Source organism: Gadus morhua, chromosome 5 (assembly GCF_902167405.1).
Source record: "Gadus morhua chromosome 5, gadMor3.0, whole genome shotgun sequence".
Classification (NCBI taxonomy): domain Eukaryota; kingdom Metazoa; phylum Chordata; class Actinopteri; order Gadiformes; family Gadidae; genus Gadus; species Gadus morhua.
The window spans coordinates 16,271,053-16,295,395 of record NC_044052.1 but is presented as its reverse complement, the minus strand read 5'-3'; the positions used below and the strand labels follow the sequence as shown (position 1 = coordinate 16,295,395).

The following is a 24,343-nucleotide window of genomic DNA, read 5'->3' as shown; positions in this document are numbered from 1 at the left end:
TTTCGGAGAAAGCATATGTTTGGTGGCAGCAGCTGTGACTTTAGACAACATGTCGGGTGCCTGAAGTCTCTTGCCTGGCTGCAGGGATTGAGCAACATGAAGCGGAGGAGGCAGAAGGGCAAAAAAGTATGAGACTACTGTAGAGCCTTCTGCGATAAAAACAAAACACAGAAAATCGTCAGCAACTGTGAATCACTGTATTGCAAAAGAAAGACAAGCCTTGGACACTCCTTTCACATTTCCCTCAAAGCTTTCAGTTGCGACCACAGCAGGGTGAACTCAGATTCGCCTCACCATCAGCCCTGAGAATAAGAAAGACGGAGGTAAGAGCAGAAGTCGACAAAGAGATCAGATAGTGGCAGTAATAGCGGGCGAGAGATAAACAAAGAAAGAGAAAGATTGAGAGTAAGGTAAGGATGGGGGCATGGGGGGAGGGTAGATGGAGTTTATATAGCAGTCCCCCCCCCCCCTTCTAAGCTCATCCTTTCATCAGCCTCCATTCACCCCGACTCATGTGCGCACATTCCTTTACATGTAATTCACCGTTCTTCTCATGGGAACCTGCCTCCGCAATGTTGTCAGGCTTTTTAGTGTGTAATGTATGTGTGTAATGTATGTAGGGTAGGCCTACATACATTACACACTTGACCGCGAGTGACTACAGCTGGGAACTGGAGAATATGTAGGCCTGCTCCCGATGTCAATGACGCAGGAGCTTGTGACAACCAATTAATTCCTTTCATTTAAGTTTTACATTAGCGGTTGTTGACATGCATGGGCCTTGCTCATCTATCTTGGTTCCGTCCTTGAACTGAACACTAGCGGGGGAACTGGAAGTGACAAACTGAAATAATTAGGTTTATTTGTTTTAAAGTCAGAACTATCAGTGCGTACAAAATGCAAATTCACAGTAGGCTTAACCAAAAAAAAAAAAAGAAAGAATACTTTCGTTATCATTTTATATTTATTCAGTGAAAAGGCACTCACTACATTTCATGTAATCACTACATTTCATATAAAATTAAATGATGTAATATAAAATAACAATAGGTATCCACAGATACTCTTTGAATACCTAATAAATAACTCATAGTCTGGACAAGATCAACTTATCACCGATGATGGTTCATGGACAGGCAAATACCATTTATATCATGAATATAGATCGTCAGTACAAACTGTATTCTCCTTTATGAACACATGCATCATAGGCCAATGATACATGCTCATGTTGCATCCCATGAAGGCAATGGACAGTGGCATCCTTACCTACCATTTTAAATGCATTGGAAACGCAAAAGGCCAGTTTCTCATTGGATAAAGCTTTAGGGAAAAATAGAGAACATACAATTCAACATGAACATGAGCATCCTTGCATTAACATCCTTGCTCTTCTGACCACACATTTTTGTTGTGGACAGATACATTTAAACACGATGTCAAGGTGTTGTTGTTGTCAACTTATATTTCCTTACAATTTCCATTGCTATATCATACAAAATAGGGAAGCTAAGTTTTAAGTGTCACAAATATAGGGGAAAACATGCTTTGTGTGTACAAAATGGATCGCATAACATTCATTAATAATAAAAATAGGCAATCATACAGCTGTTTTTGACATTACTGGTGAGGGGAAATTAAAATCAATTATTAAACAAATAAGGAGAATTGTGTTGTTGGCGAGAAGCTTCAAGAAACAACATAACGTAACGTGGAGAATATGAGTCTTACTAAGACAATGTTTTTTTCCCCTGGACTCCAGCCCTTAGAAGTCATGGTGAGCGAATCGTGAATGAAATGAAGAAATAGATCTCAATAATTTGAAATCTCCTGGTTATAAAACCAGGAGAAAAACATTTAAGTAAAAAGAAAACGGAATATCAGTGATTTCAGATCGACCAAAGTCTGACAGTAAGCACTGCTATTACTCCCAAGATTTCTTGAAAGCAGGTACATATTGGACTGCATTTGGGTAAGAGCTTCATGTACAACAACCATGCACAATAAAGACCAGGAAAAGAGATTCCTGCAATCTTTTAAATTAGCATTTCATATCCTAAGGCTTTGAAACAAAAAACGTTCCACAGCATGAAGGAATAATCGTAAATGTCGGTTTAGATGGGTGAATGCACATCAAGTGTATTAATCCAGCAGAAAACATAATGTAAACGACTGTGTTTGTTAGACCATGGGGCTATTTTGTAGCATATGCAGACAAAGCTAAAAATAGCTCCACACGGTACGAGATGCAAAGGCGGGGATCGATAGCATGTTCTGAAGAACCATGTCACAAGGGCAGTGGGTCCTCCTGCTTACATTGTTACATCGAATATATTAAAAAAAAAAATCACCATGGCTGCCAAGGCCAAGCAAGAGGCAAGAGGCGAGGAGGAGGAAGGTTGGTGAAGGCTGGGGAAAGTTATGAAATGCAAGGAACACGTTGTTCGTTCGTGAACTGAGAAACAAGGTATCTCACCCACGTGTCTACGCTTTCTCTACCCTTTCCTTTCTTTTCTTTTTGGCGACACAGTAGATTCCCATGGCTTTATGGCACAGAGACCCTCACAAAAGTCTTTCTGAGCACTCCCGTATCTGGACGTTTAGGAAAAAACTAAAAAAGGCACATTTCTCCTTGACATCTGAATGGATCTGCCCTCGGTTCTGCATTCCCTCACTTATTCTCTGCTAATAATCTCTCTCCCCCTCTCCCTCTCCCTAACTCTATATGTCTATCTACGTCTAAACTACGTTTTTCCTCCCCCTATCACAACTCCTCCTCTGTGGCGCACGCCTGCATGAGCATGGCGTTCAGCTGGCAGCGCTCCATGGCGTAGCGCGACAGGTTCGTCATGCTGCTGTTCTCCATCCTCCTCTCCCCTCCCCCTTCCTCCACGTCACCCGACTCCTCCTCCTCCTCTTCCTCCTCCACCTCCCCCCTGTCCTCCCCCTCCTCCTCCAGCCTCTCCACCTCCTCCCCCAGCATGGCTCCCCCTCTCCCCTCGCCCCCTCCCTCGCTCATGGCCTCGCACATGCGCCGCACGTCCTCCGGGATGACCCTCTTGGGCTCGCAGTGGCGTGGGCGCTTCACCAGCTTGGTGAGCGAGCCGAAGCGCAGGCCAAACAGGTTCTCCTCCGACGACGAAGGGGAGGACGACGAAGAACAGCTGGGCACCGCCGTCGCCATCGTCGTCGCCGAGAGCGTCGCGGCGTCGGCGGCGGTCGTCACGGGCTGCGGCGGTCGCGGCGGCTCGAGGGGGCCGCAGGGGTGGTGCTCCCCGGCGCCCTTCAGCCGCAGGTTGTGGAGCTTGGTGTCGATGCTCTCCTGGGAGGACGTCTTGAAGCGGCCGCCGTCCAGGCTGGTGAACACGGCCCGGCGCTCGGGGGACAGCATGTCCAGGGACTGGGCGCGCTGCTCCAGGCCCAGGCGCCGCCGCTCCATGCTGCGGATGGTGGCGGCGCGCTGCAGCTTGTCGTGGATCTCCACGCTCAGCCGCCGCCGCGTCTCCCGGAACTCGGCGCGCACGTTGGCCTTCCACTCCACGGCGTGAGCCTTGATCTCCCCCACCTGGCGGGAGTACCGATACGCACACGTTACAGCCCTAGTTGTGTTTGATCGCCCCCACCTCGAGGAAGTACATTTAGACACACATTACAGCCCTAGTGGTGTTGGATCTCCCCCATCTGGAGGAAGTACATGTACACACATAATTACACGGCTCTTCTTAATGCGATAGAATGCTGAATTCACATGAATGGGCCTTCCCAACGTTCAGTGGTCAATTCATTTTCATAATTGACCGTTGCTAAGCATAACTGACATGTCATGGAAAGTGGATTTTTTTTGCCTCTGATTCACGTCTTTCGTGGCACTCCATAAGTAGTCTGGTAACTTATCAACCCCGGCGTATTCAGTTGCTAAGCAACGTCAGCTGTTCTGAAGCCTACCGGAAAGAAAAAACTCAACGTCTGCGTCAAACTATTTCTCTACTGATTAACTACAAATGGTAACAAATAAATTGTAAAAAGACACACTGTGTGAAGTTATTTTTTCGTTTTGGCAATTAGCCGTGTAATAAGCGGGATAATGTATAGAATGACAGTCATTATCGGGAAAATAAGCCCAGACAGGGTGAACCGGACACCGATGCAGAGGGGAGGGGGCTTGATTCGCCCTGATGGGGCTTATTTATGTAGGTATCCCTTACTTACATCCCTACTTGTGTTTTATCACCCCCACCTGGAGGAAGTACATGTAAACACGTTACAACCCCAGTTGTATTTGATCCCCCCCACCTTGGAGGAAGAATACAGATTACAGCCCTGGTGTAATCTAGGGTGTACATTTACAGTTTGTGGTTGTGAAAACATCAGTGTTGATCCTGCCAAATGTTTTACGAATGTAATAGATAGATTTGAATATTATTCATCCATCATGACTAAAATTATGAATACTTATAGATAAGATATCTGGTGGTTACTGTTTAACAAGCAACATATAGTAGGTCCTAAAATGCTGCCAAGAGGAAGACGGTGGACTAAGGGAAGATAGGAAGGAGAGGAGCAGATGCTGAGTGAACTGAACCCACCTCTTCCTTGGTTTTTTTGGACAGCACTCGCAGCCAGTCCCCGATCATGCTGAGAACAGCGGCGAAATAAGCCAGGCCCACCAGGATCCAGAACCACACCAGAGGCTTGTACCAAGGCTTGTACTGGATCCTCCGGTCTCCGCCTGGTGGTGGGAATGATGTATAACAATAATGTGTTTCTCAACAGAGATTAAGATAGAGAGAGAGAGAGACAGCGACACAGGGCAAGCGTGAGATAGAGCAAGAGAGCAAGAGAGAGAGAAAGAGTGGGACAGACAGTGAGAGAGAGAGAGAGAAATAGAGAGAGACAGGCAGACAGAGAGAGACACCAACAGAGGTAGATGGGTCGATACATAAAAAGCCTCGAAGGCACAACTTCTATGACAATAAGACATGATGTCATTAATTCCAAATTAAATACTACAGCAACCATCCGGTCACTAGTTCCATACCTGCGACATAGTCTCCTATTCCGATGGTGGTGAGGGTGATGACAACAAAGTAGAGGGACTCCAGGGTGCTCCAGCCCTCAATGTGTTTGAAGATTACAGCAGGTATGGTGACGAAGACGATGCAGCCGGCCAGGATGAAGAGGATGGTGGAAACCACCCTGATCTTCATCTGGGTGATCTGCTTGTGTTTTTGCTGGAAAACAAATGATAAAAAAACTGATATATCATATAAATTATTTATTGGAAAGAAGATGATGATGGGTTAGCCAGTGGTTAGGGTTAAAAGTGGTACAAACCCAATAGTATATAATAATTTCCATGTATTTAACCAAGTACCTAATTAATAAATAGTTATTAGGTGACTTTAAAAGGAAGGGTTGCCAATGAGGGCTGCATAATTGACTCATATGAATCTGCTTAACCACGCAATCAAAATTAGATTATTCAATGTCCCTTTTATCTATATATAAAAGAGCTATTATGAAATAAGATTAAAAAGGTATTAGGTATTAATGGTATTAAGCTTAATTCTCTATCAGACTCTGTGTGAAGGGGGGCAAATCTGTTTTACAGAGCCGGGCTAATAATGTAGAACAGTTGCCAACCACGGGTGGTTAAGATCCATCCTGCGGTTTAAATAAGACACTGCTTATTTTTGCACTATGTGGGCGGTTCAATTGATGCCTGCACCAACCAACAGCCTCTTGAAAACACCATTAACATAAGATAACAGAATAACGTCGGAGGGAACGCACCCTGAAGATCTTCTCGACTCTCAAGATACTTTTCACAAAGATAGTGCCCAGCTGGTCTCCGACCCCGGCCAGCAGGAACCCAAACAGTGGGATGCCGAAGATGGCGTATAGGATACAGAATATCTTCCCACCTTCTGTGCTCGGTGCGATATTCCCATAGCCTAATAGGAGGAGGAGGAAGAGGAGGAGGAGGAGGAGGAGGAGGAGGAGGAGGAGGAGGAGGAGGAGGAGGAGGAGGAGAAACACGGGAGTTCATAATTAATGGTTAATGGTCTATATTCTCATGGATGAATGGGAATAAAGAGGAGAAGGAGACTGAGGTTGAGCTTGTTGCAGAAAGGGAGCTACAATAAGAAGTATGAGGATGTTTTAAAGCAATAACTGTCATATAGACTTTCAGGATCTTCTTATGCAACCTCATTGGTCGACCGAGGGAGTTATGCAACGCTGCCGGAGCCCGGAGCAACAAGGCTGAGGCAAATTAGCTCTTAGAGGAAAACTAATTACATTACTTACTCAAAGAATAGCATTAGTTATGACTCAGACTTACTAAGGAGATTTAGCAAGAGGCAGGGAGAAACAAGAATGAAGTCAATATCTTATTACTGTTTTCCAAAAAATAGGAGCAAAAGATAATATTGTCCGGAAACTCAGACAGGGGACATTTTCAAGTGAGTTTGAACTCCTTCAAAGCACCACCTTTTAAAGGCATTTAAATAAAATCAAATGTATGACTCAGAAACTGTGTGCTTTTACATTCATCCGGCATTCATACTGTAATGGTCCTGAGTCATAGTCCTTTTGTGCTTACGACAGGGTTGAGTACACAGGCCTACCTATGGTTGTGATGACGGTCCCGGCAAAGAAGAAGGCACTGCCAAGGTCCCAGTAACTGGAATTGTAGGATGTGTCTCCGATGGGACTCACTCCGGCATTCACAGCGTCTATAGAATGCTGGGGAAAGAAAGAAAGAAATGTTTTCTGAAATGTATAATGACATTTCTTTTTTCCGAAATGTTTCACAAAAATGTTTCACAAAATTCTTTACTACATGTGATAAGAAAGGTTTTATGAGATGGTTGTGGATAAACGTTTTGAAATAAATGTTTGAAACCCTATGGGAATCATATTGATCCGATAACCTGTGAGTGAAGTGCCCTTGAGCATGTTGCTGGATGCATCCAAGTCACTTGCTCCGTTGAAGCGAATCACATTGCGGTTAAAGTGCATTTATTTGATGCGCACACAGAGACACGTCACACACACATACACACACACACACACACACACACACACACACACACACACACACACACACACACACACACACACACACACACACACACACACACACACACACACAGTTATGCAACCTGTGCGGGTTGCATAACCGCACAGTGCTCCTCTGAGAGTGTTTGACAGGGGGGAGGTTGTGTAGCTGATGGTGAATCCCCACCCAACAACAAACACACACACACACACACACACACACACACACACACACACACACACACACACACACACACACACACACACACACACACACACGCACACACACACACACACACACACACACACACACACACACACCAACATGGTAGTTAAGGTCGGTTGTGTGTGATAAGGAGCAGCCTGTCATGAAGATTTAGGGGTTGAATGTCCTGTTCAAGGACGTCCCCATAATTTCTGCCAGGAGGAGTCCTCGGGTTCACTTCTGGAGGGCAGGGGTCAAACCAGCACCTTTTAGATTCGATTGATTTCTAATCGGTCAGCATCTATACACCACTGCACCCTCTGTAAAACAAGCAGCTCACTGCTGGGTTTTCCCCGAGCATTGGCGCAAGAATTGAACTTATGTGCATCATGTCTGCTATTAACTCACACTGCAAAAGGCGCAAGGGCGGGACAGTACTGCGGGATGGTAATTCACCACCTGCCCCTCTGCGTGCAAATGAGTGCCATACGAAGCATGTGTGTGTCTGTGTGTGTGTGTGTGTGTGTGTTTGTGTGTGCGACTGCGTGCGTGTGTGTTTGTGTGTGCGCGAGTGCTTTAGTGTGTTTATACTTGACACGTGAATGACAGAAGTCTCCGGTGGCGTAACAGTCTTGACGCGAGGGTGCTAATTGCTCTGAGTGCGGGCGTATGAGCCCTCTAGAGAATAACCCTGGGCGATTGCAAGTGTTACTAAAATGGGATCAAGGAGGAAAACACGCATGAGTCACAGAATGGCAGACGCCGTAAAAAGACGATGATAAGAAAATATTGTTGAAAATATAACAAGCTTGAATCTTGAATCTTATATGCATAAAGCTGGTTGTGTTTACCAAAATATAAACATAATCCTTCAGGGTGGACCATCTTAAGAGGGGCTTGCCATCTATCCTGTCCTCGGCTACGAACATGCGCCAGCAGATACAGCACATTACTGCGTTTTTATTGCTTGAAATGTAATTACCCCGATTCATTTGCAATTATGTTATTACATGTTCAAATCACCATTGCATCTCGGTTCAAATGCGATTCTTCTCAACACTCTGGGGGATGTGTGATACAAAATGATAAGACGTTGTTTGTATCCCCTACACATTTTCTTCCTTCCTCTTGCTCTCATCATCTAATTGTCTGGCTCAGACTAAGGTTTCCCATGGATTTATCTTTGTTATTTAAAGCAGCAGAAGAAACATAAAAATATCTCCCTTTGTACCTAATCTGAATATTTTTCTTCAAGTAATCAAAATCTCCATGTTTAACATCATTATGCATAGTACAAAGAAATGACCATTACCACATTTCTCTCTCTATGCTTTTATTTCGCTCTAGATTTTGGAAATTAGATCAATTTTAACGTGTATTTTTGTCATTGCCTCTGTCTCTGTTATTCTCCGTAGTAGCGGGTCAGCCGAACAGACACTTTCAGTAATAAGAAAAGCTTTTGCGCGTAACATTTTTTATATTTTGCCGAGCTTAACAATTTCTTCAAACATGTAGATATTAAAAGGCTGGGCCTGGGTCAGTTTTTCTCCTAAATCTTTTTCTAATAGCACTGATGTCTGTATCTGAAACTAGCACATTCGAGTAACGTTGAATTATTTTCTGCCCTGGCTTCGGCACCCATGTTCGCTTCAAGAAGGCTAATCAGCAATTAAAAATGTCATTTTGAAAAAAGAAAAAAGGGCTGATTGTGGAAGCGGCTAGGAGCTATAAAAAGCTCCACACTGCATCTGAATGCTTAGGACGTCTATTTATAGCCCTCAATGGTTTTAACCGCCAGGCCTGTAGTGTATTAGTTTACCAATAATGTACATGGATACAAATTTGTAGCAATGGAAATATGAAGCATGATATGGATACTCTATTTTGGAAATATTTTGAAGCCACCTCAGGCTCGATATTGAGCCACTTTCACAAATGCAACACAAAAGGCGGTCATAGCTTAGGGGGCTTAGAGCCGGTGGATGGTCCGCCAGCTGCCTCTTGTTTTATTACTGCTGCTTTTAAGATACTATGCTAATTTAATGTAGATTGTAATCAACTCTCCTTCTCTCTCTCCCCTATCTACCACTCAATTCTCTCTCTCCCCTCTCTCTCCATCGCTCTGTCTCTGCATACTGTGCTATAGGCTACTGTGCGAGGTCCTCATGGATTTCCATGAGAATTGGAAAATCATAAAGATTTCCTTTGGGCTAATTCATTGGCCATGAATTATCTCCAGAGTTTGTTTTCTCTTTTTTTCTGAATGAAATTATACCTTTCGGCTCCCCTGTATTCTATTATGGATTCAGTTAATTGTATTATTATCCATAAATGGAGAAAAAGCACTCACTGTACAAGTAAATATGTAAAATGTCAGTGCTAGCAAAGCCAGAGCAAATTAACATTAAATACAATCTGTATGCTAATCGCAAAGTTATGTTCGTTGGCCTCTTCAACCAATTCCTGTAGTATGGTCAAATATGGTAAAATTATGTTGTACGTTTGAATGTTTAAATAATTATTTTGAAATAAAACCGACAAATAAAAAAGGACAGACAGATTCACACACCCACACCCACACACCCACACACACACACACACACACACCCACACCCACACACACACACACACACACACACACACACACACACACACACACACCCACACACACACACATGCATACACTTCCTGCAACAGTTTGGTAACATTGTGTGTGCACAGATTAACATTAAACTCAATCTGTATGCAATTCACCAATTTATTTTATATTGGCCTCTTCCCTGTATGGTAAATATGGCAAACAATGTCCCAATGCTTTTATACTCATTGTGATACAATACAAAAATAAAAGGACTGACAAACAGACGGCTGGATAGAGTGATACAGTAGACAGACAGCTGGATAGATGGATGGATAGATAGATAAATGCTACACAGATTGATGGATACAGTAGATAGGTAAAGGCTGATAGCTGTGTTTAATACAAAACATTTGCTCTCGATGCCCCGATGAGATTTCTAGTGGCTCAAGTGAGTCGTTGAGGGCCAAGCCGGGGGGCCGGGTGTTGGCAGCCCCATGTCACTGGGGAGCACTGGATGAGTCACCGAAAGAGCCAATCAGGCTGCCTAGGGTGAACAGCCCTCGGTGGGTGGTTGCACATTATTAATGGTGAGAGACCCTTAATATAAAGCCCGCCATGTCAGCATATGCTGTCGCGTCCCTGCCAGTGTGAGTCAGTGCCCAAAGTAGCCAACGTTTGGCAAAACAGTCCCCTCCACAGACACTGGCTCATCTCTCCCCCACAAACAACACCAGGGGTTTGTTCAGTGTTCTACCGACCAGAAGCTCTTAGTCTTGCATCAGGAAACGGCACCATCTCCACCCTTCTCGATACAATTACGCACATGCATGTATGCATGCACACACACAAACACAAAGACGGACGCAAACAAACATACACTTAAGCACTCCTTTATACTTTGTGTACAGATGAGATGTGACAATAAATTACAATCTGAATCCAAAAAAATTGTCCACAAAAAGGGTACTTGTTACTTGTTAGTACCCTTACAAGAATCGTCCGTCAAGTCTTTCTGACTCTCTTTATCTAACTCACGCATACTTACATAAAGGCACATTAGGGAACACCATGCCATCATTCTGTCAATTCCCCCGTACAAACAGTGAGTCACGCCACAGTCCCTCTGCTGAGTACTTTCAGACTTCTGAGTGTTGGAGTGCCTTCCAACGATTAAGGCCTCCTGACTGTGCAGCCTGTTAGATACAGTGCTGGGAATCTTCTCAGAATCTTCTCAGGGTCTTTACAATTCAAACTGTTTCAAATGCCAGTTTATGTCATTTATTTCAAATCCCTACATTCAGAATCTTACTTTGAAACACTTCAATACTTTTGATTATTTCTGAATTCAAGTAACCAAGCTAATGTTTCTTATTAGATTTACGTTAATGAAATAATTGTATGTCTTATTACTTCAAATTCAGACAATGTGTGACGGCATTCAACATGACTCATTGTATATACTGGCTTGATGCAACAGGTTTTTTTTGATGAATCCAGTCATCCCTGTTTACCAGATCCCAACAGCATGTGGATGTGACCTTATCCAGGATACCAGGAATTTAGCAATACTGGCCTGCAACTGCTTGGCCAAGAATAATGGGCCATGTGAACTCACGACTAAAGGTTTCCTTCATTAACTCAGCCTTCCTTCAGGGAACACTGACATCGATTTCCGGTAGCTGGTAATAGTTCTTTGTACCTACACATTTCGTAGTAACAATCCTATAAATGTATTGAGGCGCGAGGGGAGAAAGAGGGACGACTGAAATGGGGGCAAAGGAGAGCGGTCTGAATTATTGAATTTTCAACTGGAACAATGTTGAAGAAGCTCACGTCAAATGCAGTCACTCTAGTGGAAACAGGAGTGTGTTAGATACAATGGTGTGGTCTCCTTCTGTTGGTTGGGTTAGTTCAAGCTTGAGAGAGACAAGGGGGAGCTAAATGCAATGCTGAGGCCTATCCTTCACCGCATCCACTGCACCAACAACATAAAAGTGTAGGACTACAAAGGGGAACTCTGCTGAGATGGCAGTTATGTTACATGTTAAACTTCCGCTGTCAGGTGACTTGTGGTCCCAGTCCGGCAGGAAGCTCCTGCATATGCTTCCTCTGGCACCACGTCCACTGGACTGTCCTCTCTGGGAAAAACATTTGAGATCTTTCCATTGGGACCGTGGCCGTTCAAGAAAAATACTTTGGATGGACACAGGATTTCCCTTCTACGATCCGACTGTTCATTTTGAGCTTAGGGCCCACGGATGAAATCCCTTTCATTTGCAGTGTTATGAATGTTACGAAAATTGGGTGTCGTGGCATAATTTTTCCGTCACCCAGCAGTGGTTGTTCTGCCAGCAAGGGTAGGCGGTGTAACGCAACAGAGCGTTCTTTAACTCACTTATGTGTGAGGCGGCGTTACACTTCTGTTCTCTGTGCTGACGTTGCCAGAAAATCAGCTGCAAACCGACTGACATGACAAACTGCTTGGTTCCCTGGGATAATTACTGCTTATTTCCATAGGTGTTGCCAAAGAGAATGAAACAGAAATCTTAGAGAATGACATTTAATAAAAGGATAAGATAAGAAAAATGAATAAAAAAAAATATGACAATTATGAAGATGATTATTAATTGCACAGATTCTGGTTGTTAAAGGTTCCACCTTTAAGTAGTTTTATACACAATACAATACACAATTTACAAAATCGACAAACTCGATATTCGATCCCCAGTCAACTTAATTGTAAGAACAATATTTGGATGAGAGATCAAATGAAGATAACGTTTTGATAGAGTTGCCAATATACCAATTCAATCTTTATAATAAAGTAAGGCAACTAATAGGAGAAAGGCTTCCACAAACTAATATGTTTTAGAATAGTACAATTTCCTTTGCCAATTTTCTAGGCAGAGCGAAGACCTGTACTGCAGTGTCACTGCCGTGTCACTTAGCATTATGAGTGCAGGAATCGCTATGGTTACCAGGAAGGTATAATCGTGCTTTCGGGTGAAGAATGTCCTATTCTCCATTTCTTAAGCCCAGTTCAGACCAAAGATTTGCCTTAGAAAGACATCGTGCAGCTAATCAGACAGAGGGGAGAGGGGGGACAGTTAAGATAGCCTTGAATCTCCCTGCTATGTCTGAGCTTAGATAATAACCTTATCACTTTTATCACAACCTATTAGTGAATACTAAGTGTGTTAAAAGCGTATCTTATCATTCTTATCATCTCTTTATTTCCTGAAGGACAACGTATAAGGACGGAGTATAGATGACAGATCGCCGTTTCAACGTGACTATATTTAATGAAGCTCATTATTGGATGAACATTAGTTCTCTGTCAAATTAAAATATCAGTGTAGAGGTCATTTGTATGATTCATCTAGTGAATGCATCTATATTATTTAGTTCATGGGTTCAAAAATGGCCTTTCATGGTTCTTATAGGTGGAGCTACTGATGCTGCGTAAAGCGACTTATTGAGAGCGAAGAGTAACTCTCGTAGGCCTTCAACAGGGTTGTTAAAGGTCGTTCACAGGATATAAACTTAGCCTTAGGGGCCATAATCAGTTTTGGCTTTCAATCCACACACCTAAAATTATCAAGATGATCTGCGGGTGTGCAAAGGTGGATACTTTTGAAAACTGTGGTCTAGCATCTTAGTCCATTCAGATAAAACAATTAAAATGAATGAGACAACAGAATTGTTTTAGGATTGGCAAACACTGACAATAGATGAATGTGACGTGAGGTGCTAAAGTAGTCTGGGCATGCGGATGAGGAAAGGCATGAATGGAAACAAATTTAAACTTTTTTCAGTGTGGCAAACAAAAAATGCTACCATGAATGTAGCATTTTGATGACGTTGTTACAAGAGGTGTTAACATGGCATCATTCAGCAAGTCACATGCATGCGTGCGATATCTCTTCAACTCCCCATGCGCTCCTTCCCGGCGCCGACTCCCCACCCACCTGGATGAGGGCCTCCAGCTCGTCGGGGGTCACGCAGGAGTGCTTTTTGAGGAAATCCGACTTCTCGTGGGTGATGCTGTCCTTCTGGTGGCTCTCGAACGGCTGCTCCAGGGCCCTGAAGGCCAGCCCCCCGCACACCAGGTAGAGCAGGACCACCACGAACACGCCCAGCACCGTCTTCCACTTCATCACCGAGTGGAGCGCCGCCTCCGCCCCCTCGTAGCCGGCGTCCATGCTGGCCACCACGCTGGCCGAGCGCGAGGAGATGGAGAGGCGCGGCAGGGGGCAGTGGCCGTTGGCCTTGGCGTCGCCGGCGGCCGCCGAGGGGCTCTGCATGGCCGTGACGCTGGCCTGGACCAGGCTGGACTTCGCTGCCCCCGGCTGGGCCTTCCGGGGCGGTGCCAAGGTGGTCTGGATCGCCACTACAGAGAGAGAGAGAGAGAGAGCGAGAGAGAGAGAGAGAGAGAGAGAGAGAGAGAGAGAGAGAGAGAGAGAGAGAGAGAGAGAGAGCGAGAGAGAGCAAGGGGGGGTTCATAATTGGAAAAGGGGATTAAAGAAAAACCAGAGGACATGGTTGTTTATCGTTTATTTTGATCTGGATCCAAATAATTGTTGACCAATACATATGAACTCCGATTCCTAATTGGTCATTGGTTCATCGTCACGCTAACATGATACATAACATGATGTATGTAAATTAGTAGGGAATAAAATCACAAAAAATCTGTTGCGCAATGCAATCAGTCTTCAATTCATTATGGACAGTAGCTTCAAGCAGGGTGCAGGGCCTGCTTGAAGCTGTTTGCATGTGTCTGCATTTGATACTCATACTTATGCATGGGCCCCAAGAGAGTTGAGATGACCACATTCATCAGCCTAATGACAGAAGCTATTAGTCCTCTGTGCTGTGCCAGTCAACATCTTAGTGGAAGTATTCAATCTCCCTGCCTGAATCATCAGCGATACTCAGCACAACTTCACTTTCACTTGTGTGATTTGTTATTTAGGGTGAATTAATTAATGGTACAATACACCCAATTAGGCTTCGGGGGGGAATATCAGAGCATGAAGTATAAAAATAATAATCAATCTTATAAATACAACCTCTTCTTAGTATGGGTGTGTGTGGCTGTGTCTGCTTTTATAGCATTGCGGCAGTGCGGCGACCAACCAGCCAAGGGTGCACTTAAAATACACACCTGTCACAGCAATATGGCATAACATAAAGTGCACAAGTCACACACTTCTGTTCTGGGGAAAACCGGGATGCAATTTCTCTAATAGAACAGATGAAAATAGGAGAACAGCCCGTGAGGGTATTGGCATCCAAATAGGCTCTATAATGCACACATTGTGGCTGGGGTCCAAGATGGGGGACATGGCCAAGGACATAGACGTTTGTAGATCATTCTACATGTATCTAAAATATTGTAATGTATATAAGCTATCAAAGATCCCAGTCTTCAGCTCTCAGGCTCTTGGTTTTCTTTAGCCCAATCAGTGCTGTGCAGTGGTTACGGGGACTATAAAATAATGTGTTGGTGAATGAAAACCCTAATGGTAGGATTGAGAATAATGGGAAGAGCTAATAATAGTTTTGTTTAGAGCACAGGCCACTGGTGGTAAGCGGTCTATATAAGCTATGAAGGCAAGGAATACCCCGGTATTTTTAAAAACGACAGAAACTTGATTGAAATTCATTTCTAATATGTATTTTTTAAATAACAAACATTATTTGCAATATATATTGTTATGTCTCCATTTTATTTAATATTTGAATGACAATGACTACAGTTCTGCAACTTTGGTTTTAGCATGCCTTGCGTGAAAGTCACCGTATGCCACATAGGCTTGCATGCATGTGGCACATAGGCCTGCACAATAATCCATCACGACAAACACACACATACATAAACACGCACGCAGGTGCGCACACAATAACACACACACACGCACGGACATAGACCACCACGAAGACACAAATACAAACATTATACATCGCCATCGGGAATCAAGGACACACAGGTAGTGTCACACTCTCTACTAGGGACGTAAATCTTGTTAGCGGACCCTTTGACACACAGAATGGCTGAATCAATAAACAAATGGAATTCTTAGCCACTGGACTTCTTATGCCATTATAGGCATCAGTGAGCTATTTTTAGAACAAGAGTATGACACTGAAATACTGGGGAATGTTGGGGGTGGGGTGTAGGGTTGGGGGGGGGGGGGGGGATTGAGAAGGGAGGGATTGAGAAGTGATGTACAGTTTCAGCATGATGTACAGCATCTGAAACTCGGCATCGTAAATTGTTGTGCATGGTGTTGTCATTGGATCGACATTTAACAACATCTATAAGTACAGTGCAAAGTGGGATTAATATCATCTAGCCTGGCGTTTAAAGATAATCAAATCACTACAGTGGCACACACACACACAAACACACGCATGCATAACGTCAGGGAAATAATACATTTTGTAATTTGAGATATGTGGGTCTTCATTGTAAAAGGACATAGAAACCGGCAGCTGCTTCATATTGATTGCCTTTGCCATTTACAAATTGAATAAGCCCAGTTGGTGAAGTATTGCTCGACTGGTACTGCTATAGGCTTCAGAATGTCAAGGAATTGTTGTTAGGTGTGCCGAATAGCGACTGGAGTCCATCCCAAACGTCCACATCACTCAGCTATAGCGCCACAACGTAATCCCTATATCGATTAGTATCCATTGGTTCAGATCAAACGAAATTCTAGAAGTCAAGTTACTTGGATGTTTAAGTGAAACATGTACGCAACTAAATACAAATAGGCTACCCTAGCGAGGCACAGACGTTTGCGGGCGCACTGTAGCGCACCGGCTGCGGAATAAAGGGGGAAAGGGTGCCAAAACCTCAAGCACATTATTAGCCAAGACATTTGCACTGTTTGTGGAAACACAAAGTGAGTTCTGCTTTAAAAGCATAGAATAATGGTTTGGCAGCCTGCCGAGTGCTAATCTTCCATGGTCCGCGATGGGAGCATCTCAGCTCTCCGGTGCATCTTTGAGGGCGCGCTCAGCCAGCCACAGCTGATGACACTGGGGATGACGGAGAAGAAAGACATACACTCCCCAACGCTTTCTTTTGTGGGGAAACCCTTAATGAAACGCATCCAACGAACCAAAACGACCTTAGGCTAGTATGAAACTAAAGAGGAAACATACCACAAATAGTATCTTTATGTGTCTGATAGATGGTTATATTCGAATATTATAACTTGCCCATTTAATTCGAAATGCCCAATCCTTACAGAAACACAAAGTATCTGTTTATATGACACTTGGAAATGAGCCATAGAGAAGGTAGAAAGTATTCAACCAACCTTGTTCTGGGTCCCAATTAACTTGTTTCCTTGGGCTTTCTATAGGGAATTTCATGGCTGCTTTTGGTTTTAAGAAACAAAAAACCTTTGGGCTGTTCACCGGCGTCTATAAAAATGTAGAATCACCTCCAGTTGTTTTGACATGATTCCCTCCCTTTCCCTAATTCCAGCCTCGCATCGTGATGCGCCGAAATACAATTGAACCGAATTCTTTGTCCGGCGGAGCTGCTGCTCTGTCCAAGGAGCGCTTGATGATCGCTTGACAGATCGCCACTCTTTATTAGGTTTTACTAGTAGTGGAACACACTTCACATGTCGAACACAACACTTGCCCAGTTCAAAATAAGAGGTGGAGAGAGAGCGGTGTATTAACTTCACACACCCAGTCCTCAACAAAGGAGAAATGATGCTCATCTCTCATCTGCCTCCACCCTTCCCATTCGTTCATGGCTAACCTTAACAAGCTAGGTTAACCCACACTTTTCAGGTTTAAAAAACGTGCCCAGGCTAATTATCCCTGTATCATCATTGAATTGATCTGTGACCTATCGATTTATATAGAATACTTACTATTAGCAGGTTCTGGTGGATCGTCTCTTGAAAGGAATTACCCACCCATTGGCTGCTAGGCGGCAGGCACATGCATGGAGCGGCAGGAGAAATCAAAAGGTAGCTTATGCCCATTCAATGGGAGACCGTAACCATTACATCATCCACGAGCATCGGGAACTGTGTATTAGGCAATCATAAAGTAGCAACTACAACGCAAACAGATATACGCTGCACATTTTTTTTTTTTTTTGATGTTGGTGCTTGTTAAAGGTGAATAATAACACAAAGAGTTATTAAAACATTTTCATCTAGTAGCCGATTTGTAATATCCATGATCTCTTTTGCAAATAAATATGCATTGCACTTAGATATGCAGGTTAATATAGCCTAGGCTCATATAAAGCCCTTTTAAAAGGGAAATGTTATGTTGTTTGATATGAAATGCTATACAATTATGTGAAGGGTAAACAAATGCACTTTCAACCATCAAAAAACGTGTTTTTTTTTTTTTTTTTTACATTTTATTATGAGTTATATGTGCAGTGTATTTGAGGTAATGAGTCATCAAGTTGTAAAATAGAATACTGAGTAATCAGTTCGAAGTTTAAATTGGTTTCTGAAAGCTTATCTGTCTCTCGCTTGGGCCTGCACATAAAAATGAAAAATTAAACACAATGCTATACCCGTAATGGTTTAAGGTCAAAAGTTCTTTCAAACAATACAAGGAACATGCCCATATTAACAATATGCTGTTGACAGAATGATGCCACTTTCACAATTTGTACTCGCTTCAATCATTTTTTCTCCCCCTCTCTCTATATTCCCATTTTAGTCCACAATAAAAGTAAAAAGGATAGCAATAACTCTAGTATATTTTTTAACTCTAGTAACTCTAGTATATTAATCATATTTATAATTATATTAATTTGTATTATATATATATATATATATATATATATATATATATATATATATATATATATATATATATATATATATATATAATACAAATTAATATAATTATAAATATGATTAAAAAATATACTAGAGTTAATTGATTATATCATATTATTATAGTTGTAAGTATTATTGATTTTATAAGCAGCATTTTTTGTCTGGATCGAATGACCAATGTAGGGTTGTAGTCAGGGATGAATAATAAGAGAGTGTCGTAGCCCAGTGGCACCAGCAGTCCCTGCAGCGTCAGCAACTTGAGGACGATGGGGAAAGCCTAGCAACCAGCATGGCGACGGGGAAGCTTTCTCAGCTGCTTGTAATCTGGCGTTAGCTTCGTAGCTTTGTTCTGGGAAAATGATTACCTACAGCGCACTGTCGAGCTTTGTACAACACTCAAAATCAAAATATGTACACTTAAAGGTCTCCTAAAACCATGGGATACATTGACGTTATTATGGAGTCAAAAAGAGGTACGCGACTGAGGAAACTATAAGCTTTAGCCATAGCATAATACTTAGCTAGCTTTCTTTCATTGCCTTAGATATTCCAGTGTTGTAAAGAACTTAGCAATTGCGTTTCACAATACTGCAGGCAGTTTGACAAGTTCGTTAACTAAACTTCGCTTTATGATTTCGTTCATTTGAAGCGACGGATCGTATTTTGTCGTTAAAATGCTAGTTTGTTATATGTTGGTGTTTTATAGGAAGAGCATCGCCTGGATCTGATTGCAGCAGTAACTTAAGTAGCAGTGTGAGAGGGCGCACTCTAAAAACCTCCCGTACGTATGGTTCAAGTTTATTAATCTTTAATGTATGGATGTTTAATGATGATTGTATAACAGTGTATGGTTCTTGCATGTTATGTTTACAGCGTTTTGCCCTGGTTCATCTAGCAAGCTGAGTCAATCGATCGTTAAGGACCATATGGTATCACATTACAAAAAGATCTACTCAGCCAAAGGTAGGGTGTAAGAGAATGTAAATATCGCATTGTCCTTAGTTGATATTCATATATTTACTTGAATGCTGAATTACACCTTAAAAGTGTAATATATTATTATTGTTAACTTATGATGCAGTTTCATTGCTTGATGGGGTCATTCACTACCATAGTTGTTTGCTTGTTTTTCATCAGCTTCCATTGATACCACAGTACCTAAGAGCCTGATACATAGTGTGAAGTGTAAGTGGAATATACAACATATCTATCCATGTTATTATTGTCATAGACCTCTTATAATAGAAGACCAATATGCCTTTACAATAAGAGATTACATCAACTTGTTTACTTGTATTTTTTTATCCAGATAATGACCAGCTAAAGCGAGAGCAGTTGAGGAGAGGTGGGCGTCCTCAGTCTGCCCACTCTGTCTTACTAGGCAATGGCAGAGACTCGCGGTCTTCTGAAGAGGTAGGAAATCAAATTTGAGCAGACCTGTTGTAATATTTTTGTAAGGTCATCATATTGATTCGGAGACCAACATTTTACCGAATGGCTTCAGCCCGCGGAGATGAAACGGGCTGGTTGGCACATGCCATGCTGCAGTGTCCATCTCTGTGACGTTAGTCTTTATCTTTAATAATAATAATAATAATAATACATTAATTTAGAGGCGCCTTTGAAGACACCCAAGGTCACCTTACAGAGCATATAGTCATCATAAATCGTTTAAAAATACAAGACATTGTGGAAAAAATAAAAAAATAAAAAAATAAACATAATAAATAAAAAAATAATTAAAACAAAAATAAGACAAAACAAACAAACAATCAAAACAGTGATCAGTTAGACGTTGTGTGCGAGTTTGAACAGATCTTTAGAACTTTAGCATGAGTCAAAAGCACTTTGAGCTGCACTTTGAGCTGCAGAGTCAAAAGCACTTAAATGAGTCATAATGATAATTTGATAACTGCTTGATGTATTTTCAGAGCCGAGGATCACTTCAAGGTGAAAAAAGTCCCCTGTTCTGCTCAGGAAGTTCTATATTCTCCACCTCAAGGCCCAATACCTCGTTCCACGCTAAGCAGGTAGTTTATCCATCGCATGGTTCTCGGAACCACCCGCACCAGCTTCACACAGCTTCAGAGTGCAGCTTCCGGAGATCCGAGACCAACCTGTACAGGCAGCAGTCGGCGCATTCCTCCTTCGCTTTGGTCGACAACCAGAGCCCCTACTCAACCTTCAAGGACCCGATACAGAAAACCTATAGCGGGGATCTGCTCCAAAAACATTCTCACTACTTCACCCACGACAAACCCTTCACGCCCAGGACCCTGAAATCAGATAAGAGTTCAACCCTGTCAAAGTATCGCTATTATACAGCGCCAAAGAGGAACCCTAATCCAGATCCCACCCACTCCAGAATGATGCCACCACAGGCAAATCATAGAAGGTACTCTCTGAAAGACACCTTGCTTTTTAATTATTTTTTTGTTTAGAATGTATTCAAAGTGTTCTAATCCCCTGCTTTGGTTCAATTTCTTGGAAGGAGAGAACTCGAGCAGCACTCAACATCAGACTACGATGATCACACTCAGGTGATTTGATTGAATTCATTTTCAGGAAGAAAACCCTTGTATCAGATATTTAATCGTTTAAATGGGGTGACATGAAATAGGTATCAGCAGTGACTAGAGGGATTGTGGAAGAGATATACAAATATATATATGTATTGTACTTAGTGTGTGTGTTTGTGTGTGTGTTGTGGGAGATCTGTGTGTGTGTATAGGGTATAGAGTATAGAGTTGTTCTTGTTTTCACCTGATCCTATTATGTTACAGGGATATACTGACATGGGCTGGTCTGAAGATGAAGCCATCGACCGGCATGTCTTACTGTCTACCAACCAGAGGCTTGCCAGCAGGAGCAGGAGACAAGGCTCTTTATCAAGGTAACGTCATAGGAAGTCTTCGCCACGGAGCCTCTGGCAGGGGTCGAAAAAGTCTATTTTGCTGGGGGAGGTTCCTAACTGAGTGGGATGACCTTGAATTATCTTGGTGGCAGCCAGTTCAATTTCTCCACCATTTAAAAAAGAAAAGAAAGATTTGCCCTAACATTTAAAGTCCTGCACCATTTGGCCTTTCAAAGAAACAAACTCAACATTACCGACAATTATTTTCATACAATCAAGTATCTAAGATACAATATTCTTTTTGTAGTCTTCAGAACTTAGTTACAAGCTGGCTGGCCAGTGTCCATAAAGTCTTCAGTGGTATAATTGCTTAGTTTATGGTTAGTGCATTCAGATTCTCTTAGCAACGTGGTGGTCTTTTCCTAACAACAACAACAACAACAACAACAACAACAACAACAACAACAACGATTTATATAGCGTCTTTCATAGTAACCAAGGTCGCTTGACAAAAAGGGTAGGGGGAAGTCGGGGTGGGGGATCAGGGGTCAATGTCCTTTTAAATTCCCCTTCTTATCTTACCTTGGCCTCATGAAGTTTTCCATAAAGGTCAAGGAAAATTGGTGAGGAAAAGGACATAGGTAGTCATTGTGTCGCCCCAAGCCTCGGAATGCTTGGGTCTTTTTTTAAGTGTGTTTTTATTTATCAGGGCTTCACCAGAAGGCATGAAATCTCCAAGTATGATGAGCACATCCGCAGAGTAAGTTTGTTTTCTGTGTCTGCAGGGGTTATAATCACAATTGTGGGATGCAACTTTTAAAATGCAAGTTCATTGTGCAATAATTAATTCTAGACCAATTTTTTTTCCAAAAAGGGAGGATGAATTGGTGTACCTAGAATTTATAGTCAATGTAACAGATGACATATTGTCCCGGGGACTCTTCTCTGACCGGTAGGCTATTTTATTATCTCTTATATTAACTTTGAAGGTATAATATGTAACATTTAGTATACCTTAGTTTTATATTTCGTTGAGTTGTGTATTTATATTATCCCATTGCTTCCAATTCCCACAACTTAAGTGGGGTCTCTCTGACGTATGACTTCTCACATGTAAACTGAAACAGTATTTGGTTGGTTTAAGTTGGCGTTTTTCTAACTACAGGGTTTTGGATCGGGTGTTTGAGCGCCACATTGACAAAAACAGGGGTCGACTTAAGGAGGTGAGCTGATAAAATACTGAAGATGTACCTGGTGATTCCTCAGAACCTACAGCACACGCAGATAAATATTTCAATTAATTGTTAATGTTGGTAGTGATGATTGATAAAGGTTGAATAATAACACCACAATTAAAAAAAAAAAATGCTACTTCATTACTTTAGTTAATGTAGTATTTTCTTTCTTTATTCCGTCAAATACAATTTTTTTTTCTCGACAATTTCTAATGTAACTCTAAATCTTGTTTTAAGGGTAAAATGCGCCACCTTCTGGAAGTTTTGCGCAGGGACTTTGAAGATACAGGAGGTAACCCTAGCCCCTTTGGTGCAGCAGAAGAACCAAAGGGAAAAGAGAAAGAAGAAAAATACCCTCTTTATAAGCACCCCTCCAGTCTCGGACCTGTGTCAAGACAGTCTCACACCAAAGAAGAGGAGAGTAACCTCTTCCCGTATGCATCACGCAGAACAAACTGTGATTCACCAACCAGTGGCGTTTCTTCATCGATTCCATTTCATCGCTGCTCTCCTGAGCAGGCCGATTCAGCAATAGACACTAAACAGAACTCGGAGGAGTTCAAACTCGATGAAGAAACTGTGCCTGATTGGTTGAATGACGGTGGCAATACATATAAAGGAATCAAGGAGAAAACCCTCCATCCTCAACTGGAAACCAGTGTGACTGACACAGCAGAACTCCCTCAGGAACAATGTGAAGCAACCGCTTCGACCAGTGGAGAAGAACTCCATCTGGACCCATTGGACGATGGACATGATGGACTGTCTAAAGATCTAGAGGATCTTGGGAAAAGTTTGTTTGAGTCTTTGCATGTTACTCAAAGTAGTGATCAAGGGTCTCTGAACCAGGGACACAGAGAGAGATGCTCCTCTCCCAGTGATGATGAATTTTGACTTGCACTACATTCAGGAATTGTTGCTTGATTAACATTTATACGATACATTATATTACTATAGAAATAGGTCTCAGAGATCACTCATATTTTCAGCATTTTGGTGTTACGTACTTTTTTTTTTTTCTTTTTAAGGAAAGTCCAGATTCTGTATTTTGTTCTCATTAAAACACATGGAATGTTTTTCATAGGAAGAGATCAACTTCAGCATTTATTTATTTTTAGATGCATTGTTAGAATTTCACTAACAAATCAATTCGGAAGTCTGGCAGAATGTTGGAATGTTATGTAACTAAACAAGTGAATTGCATTAGACAATTTCAAAGAACTGCTCACAGCTATGCACTCAGAATTTAGCAGGTGACCCGTGTGATACTGTACGAATCATGAAGTTGTGTTGAGAAACGTATGCTATTGTTATACCAGGGATGAAATGAAAGTGGTAGGCGTATTTGAATTCAGTATTAACTGTTAATACTAACCTGATCGCCACCAATGAAGTGTCTTAACAATATATTTCTGAAACATTTGTGGTCATTCTACTTTTGGAGTCTAGATTATTGGAACAGTTGAAATGTGCCTACTCTGTTTTAAATGATGCACGTATACAGAAATGTGCAAAGCAATTAAGCACTCAAACCATTGTATACGTTTTGTTGGACTATGAAAACACTTG

At 42.2% G+C, this 24,343-nt stretch overlaps 2 protein-coding genes across 2 annotated transcripts; one reads left to right on the top strand and one right to left on the bottom strand.

Moving 5' to 3' along the window:
• Positions 1–946: 946 nt before the first annotated feature.
• kcnk10b (potassium channel, subfamily K, member 10b) lies at positions 947–18,102 on the bottom strand. The gene is made up of 7 exons (XM_030357251.1): positions 17,750–18,102; positions 13,817–14,238; positions 6,630–6,747; positions 5,794–5,954; positions 5,039–5,231; positions 4,587–4,729; positions 947–3,565 (listed from the first exon to the last, which is right to left on the bottom strand). Coding segments are annotated over exons 1-7 (1,839 nt in total). The 5' UTR covers positions 17,751–18,102; the 3' UTR covers positions 947–2,764.
• Positions 18,103–18,928: 826 nt separating this feature from the next.
• Positions 18,929–24,196, top strand: spata7 (spermatogenesis associated 7). The gene is made up of 12 exons (XM_030356236.1): positions 18,929–19,158; positions 19,392–19,466; positions 19,559–19,648; positions 19,823–19,870; positions 19,995–20,098; positions 20,617–21,080; positions 21,177–21,225; positions 21,469–21,578; positions 22,249–22,299; positions 22,414–22,491; positions 22,705–22,762; positions 23,012–24,196. The coding sequence occupies exons 1-12, from the start codon at positions 19,122–19,124 to the stop codon at positions 23,666–23,668; spliced, it is 1,821 nt and encodes a 606-aa protein (XP_030212096.1). The 5' UTR covers positions 18,929–19,121; the 3' UTR covers positions 23,669–24,196.
• The last annotated feature ends 147 nt before the right edge of the window (positions 24,197–24,343 follow it).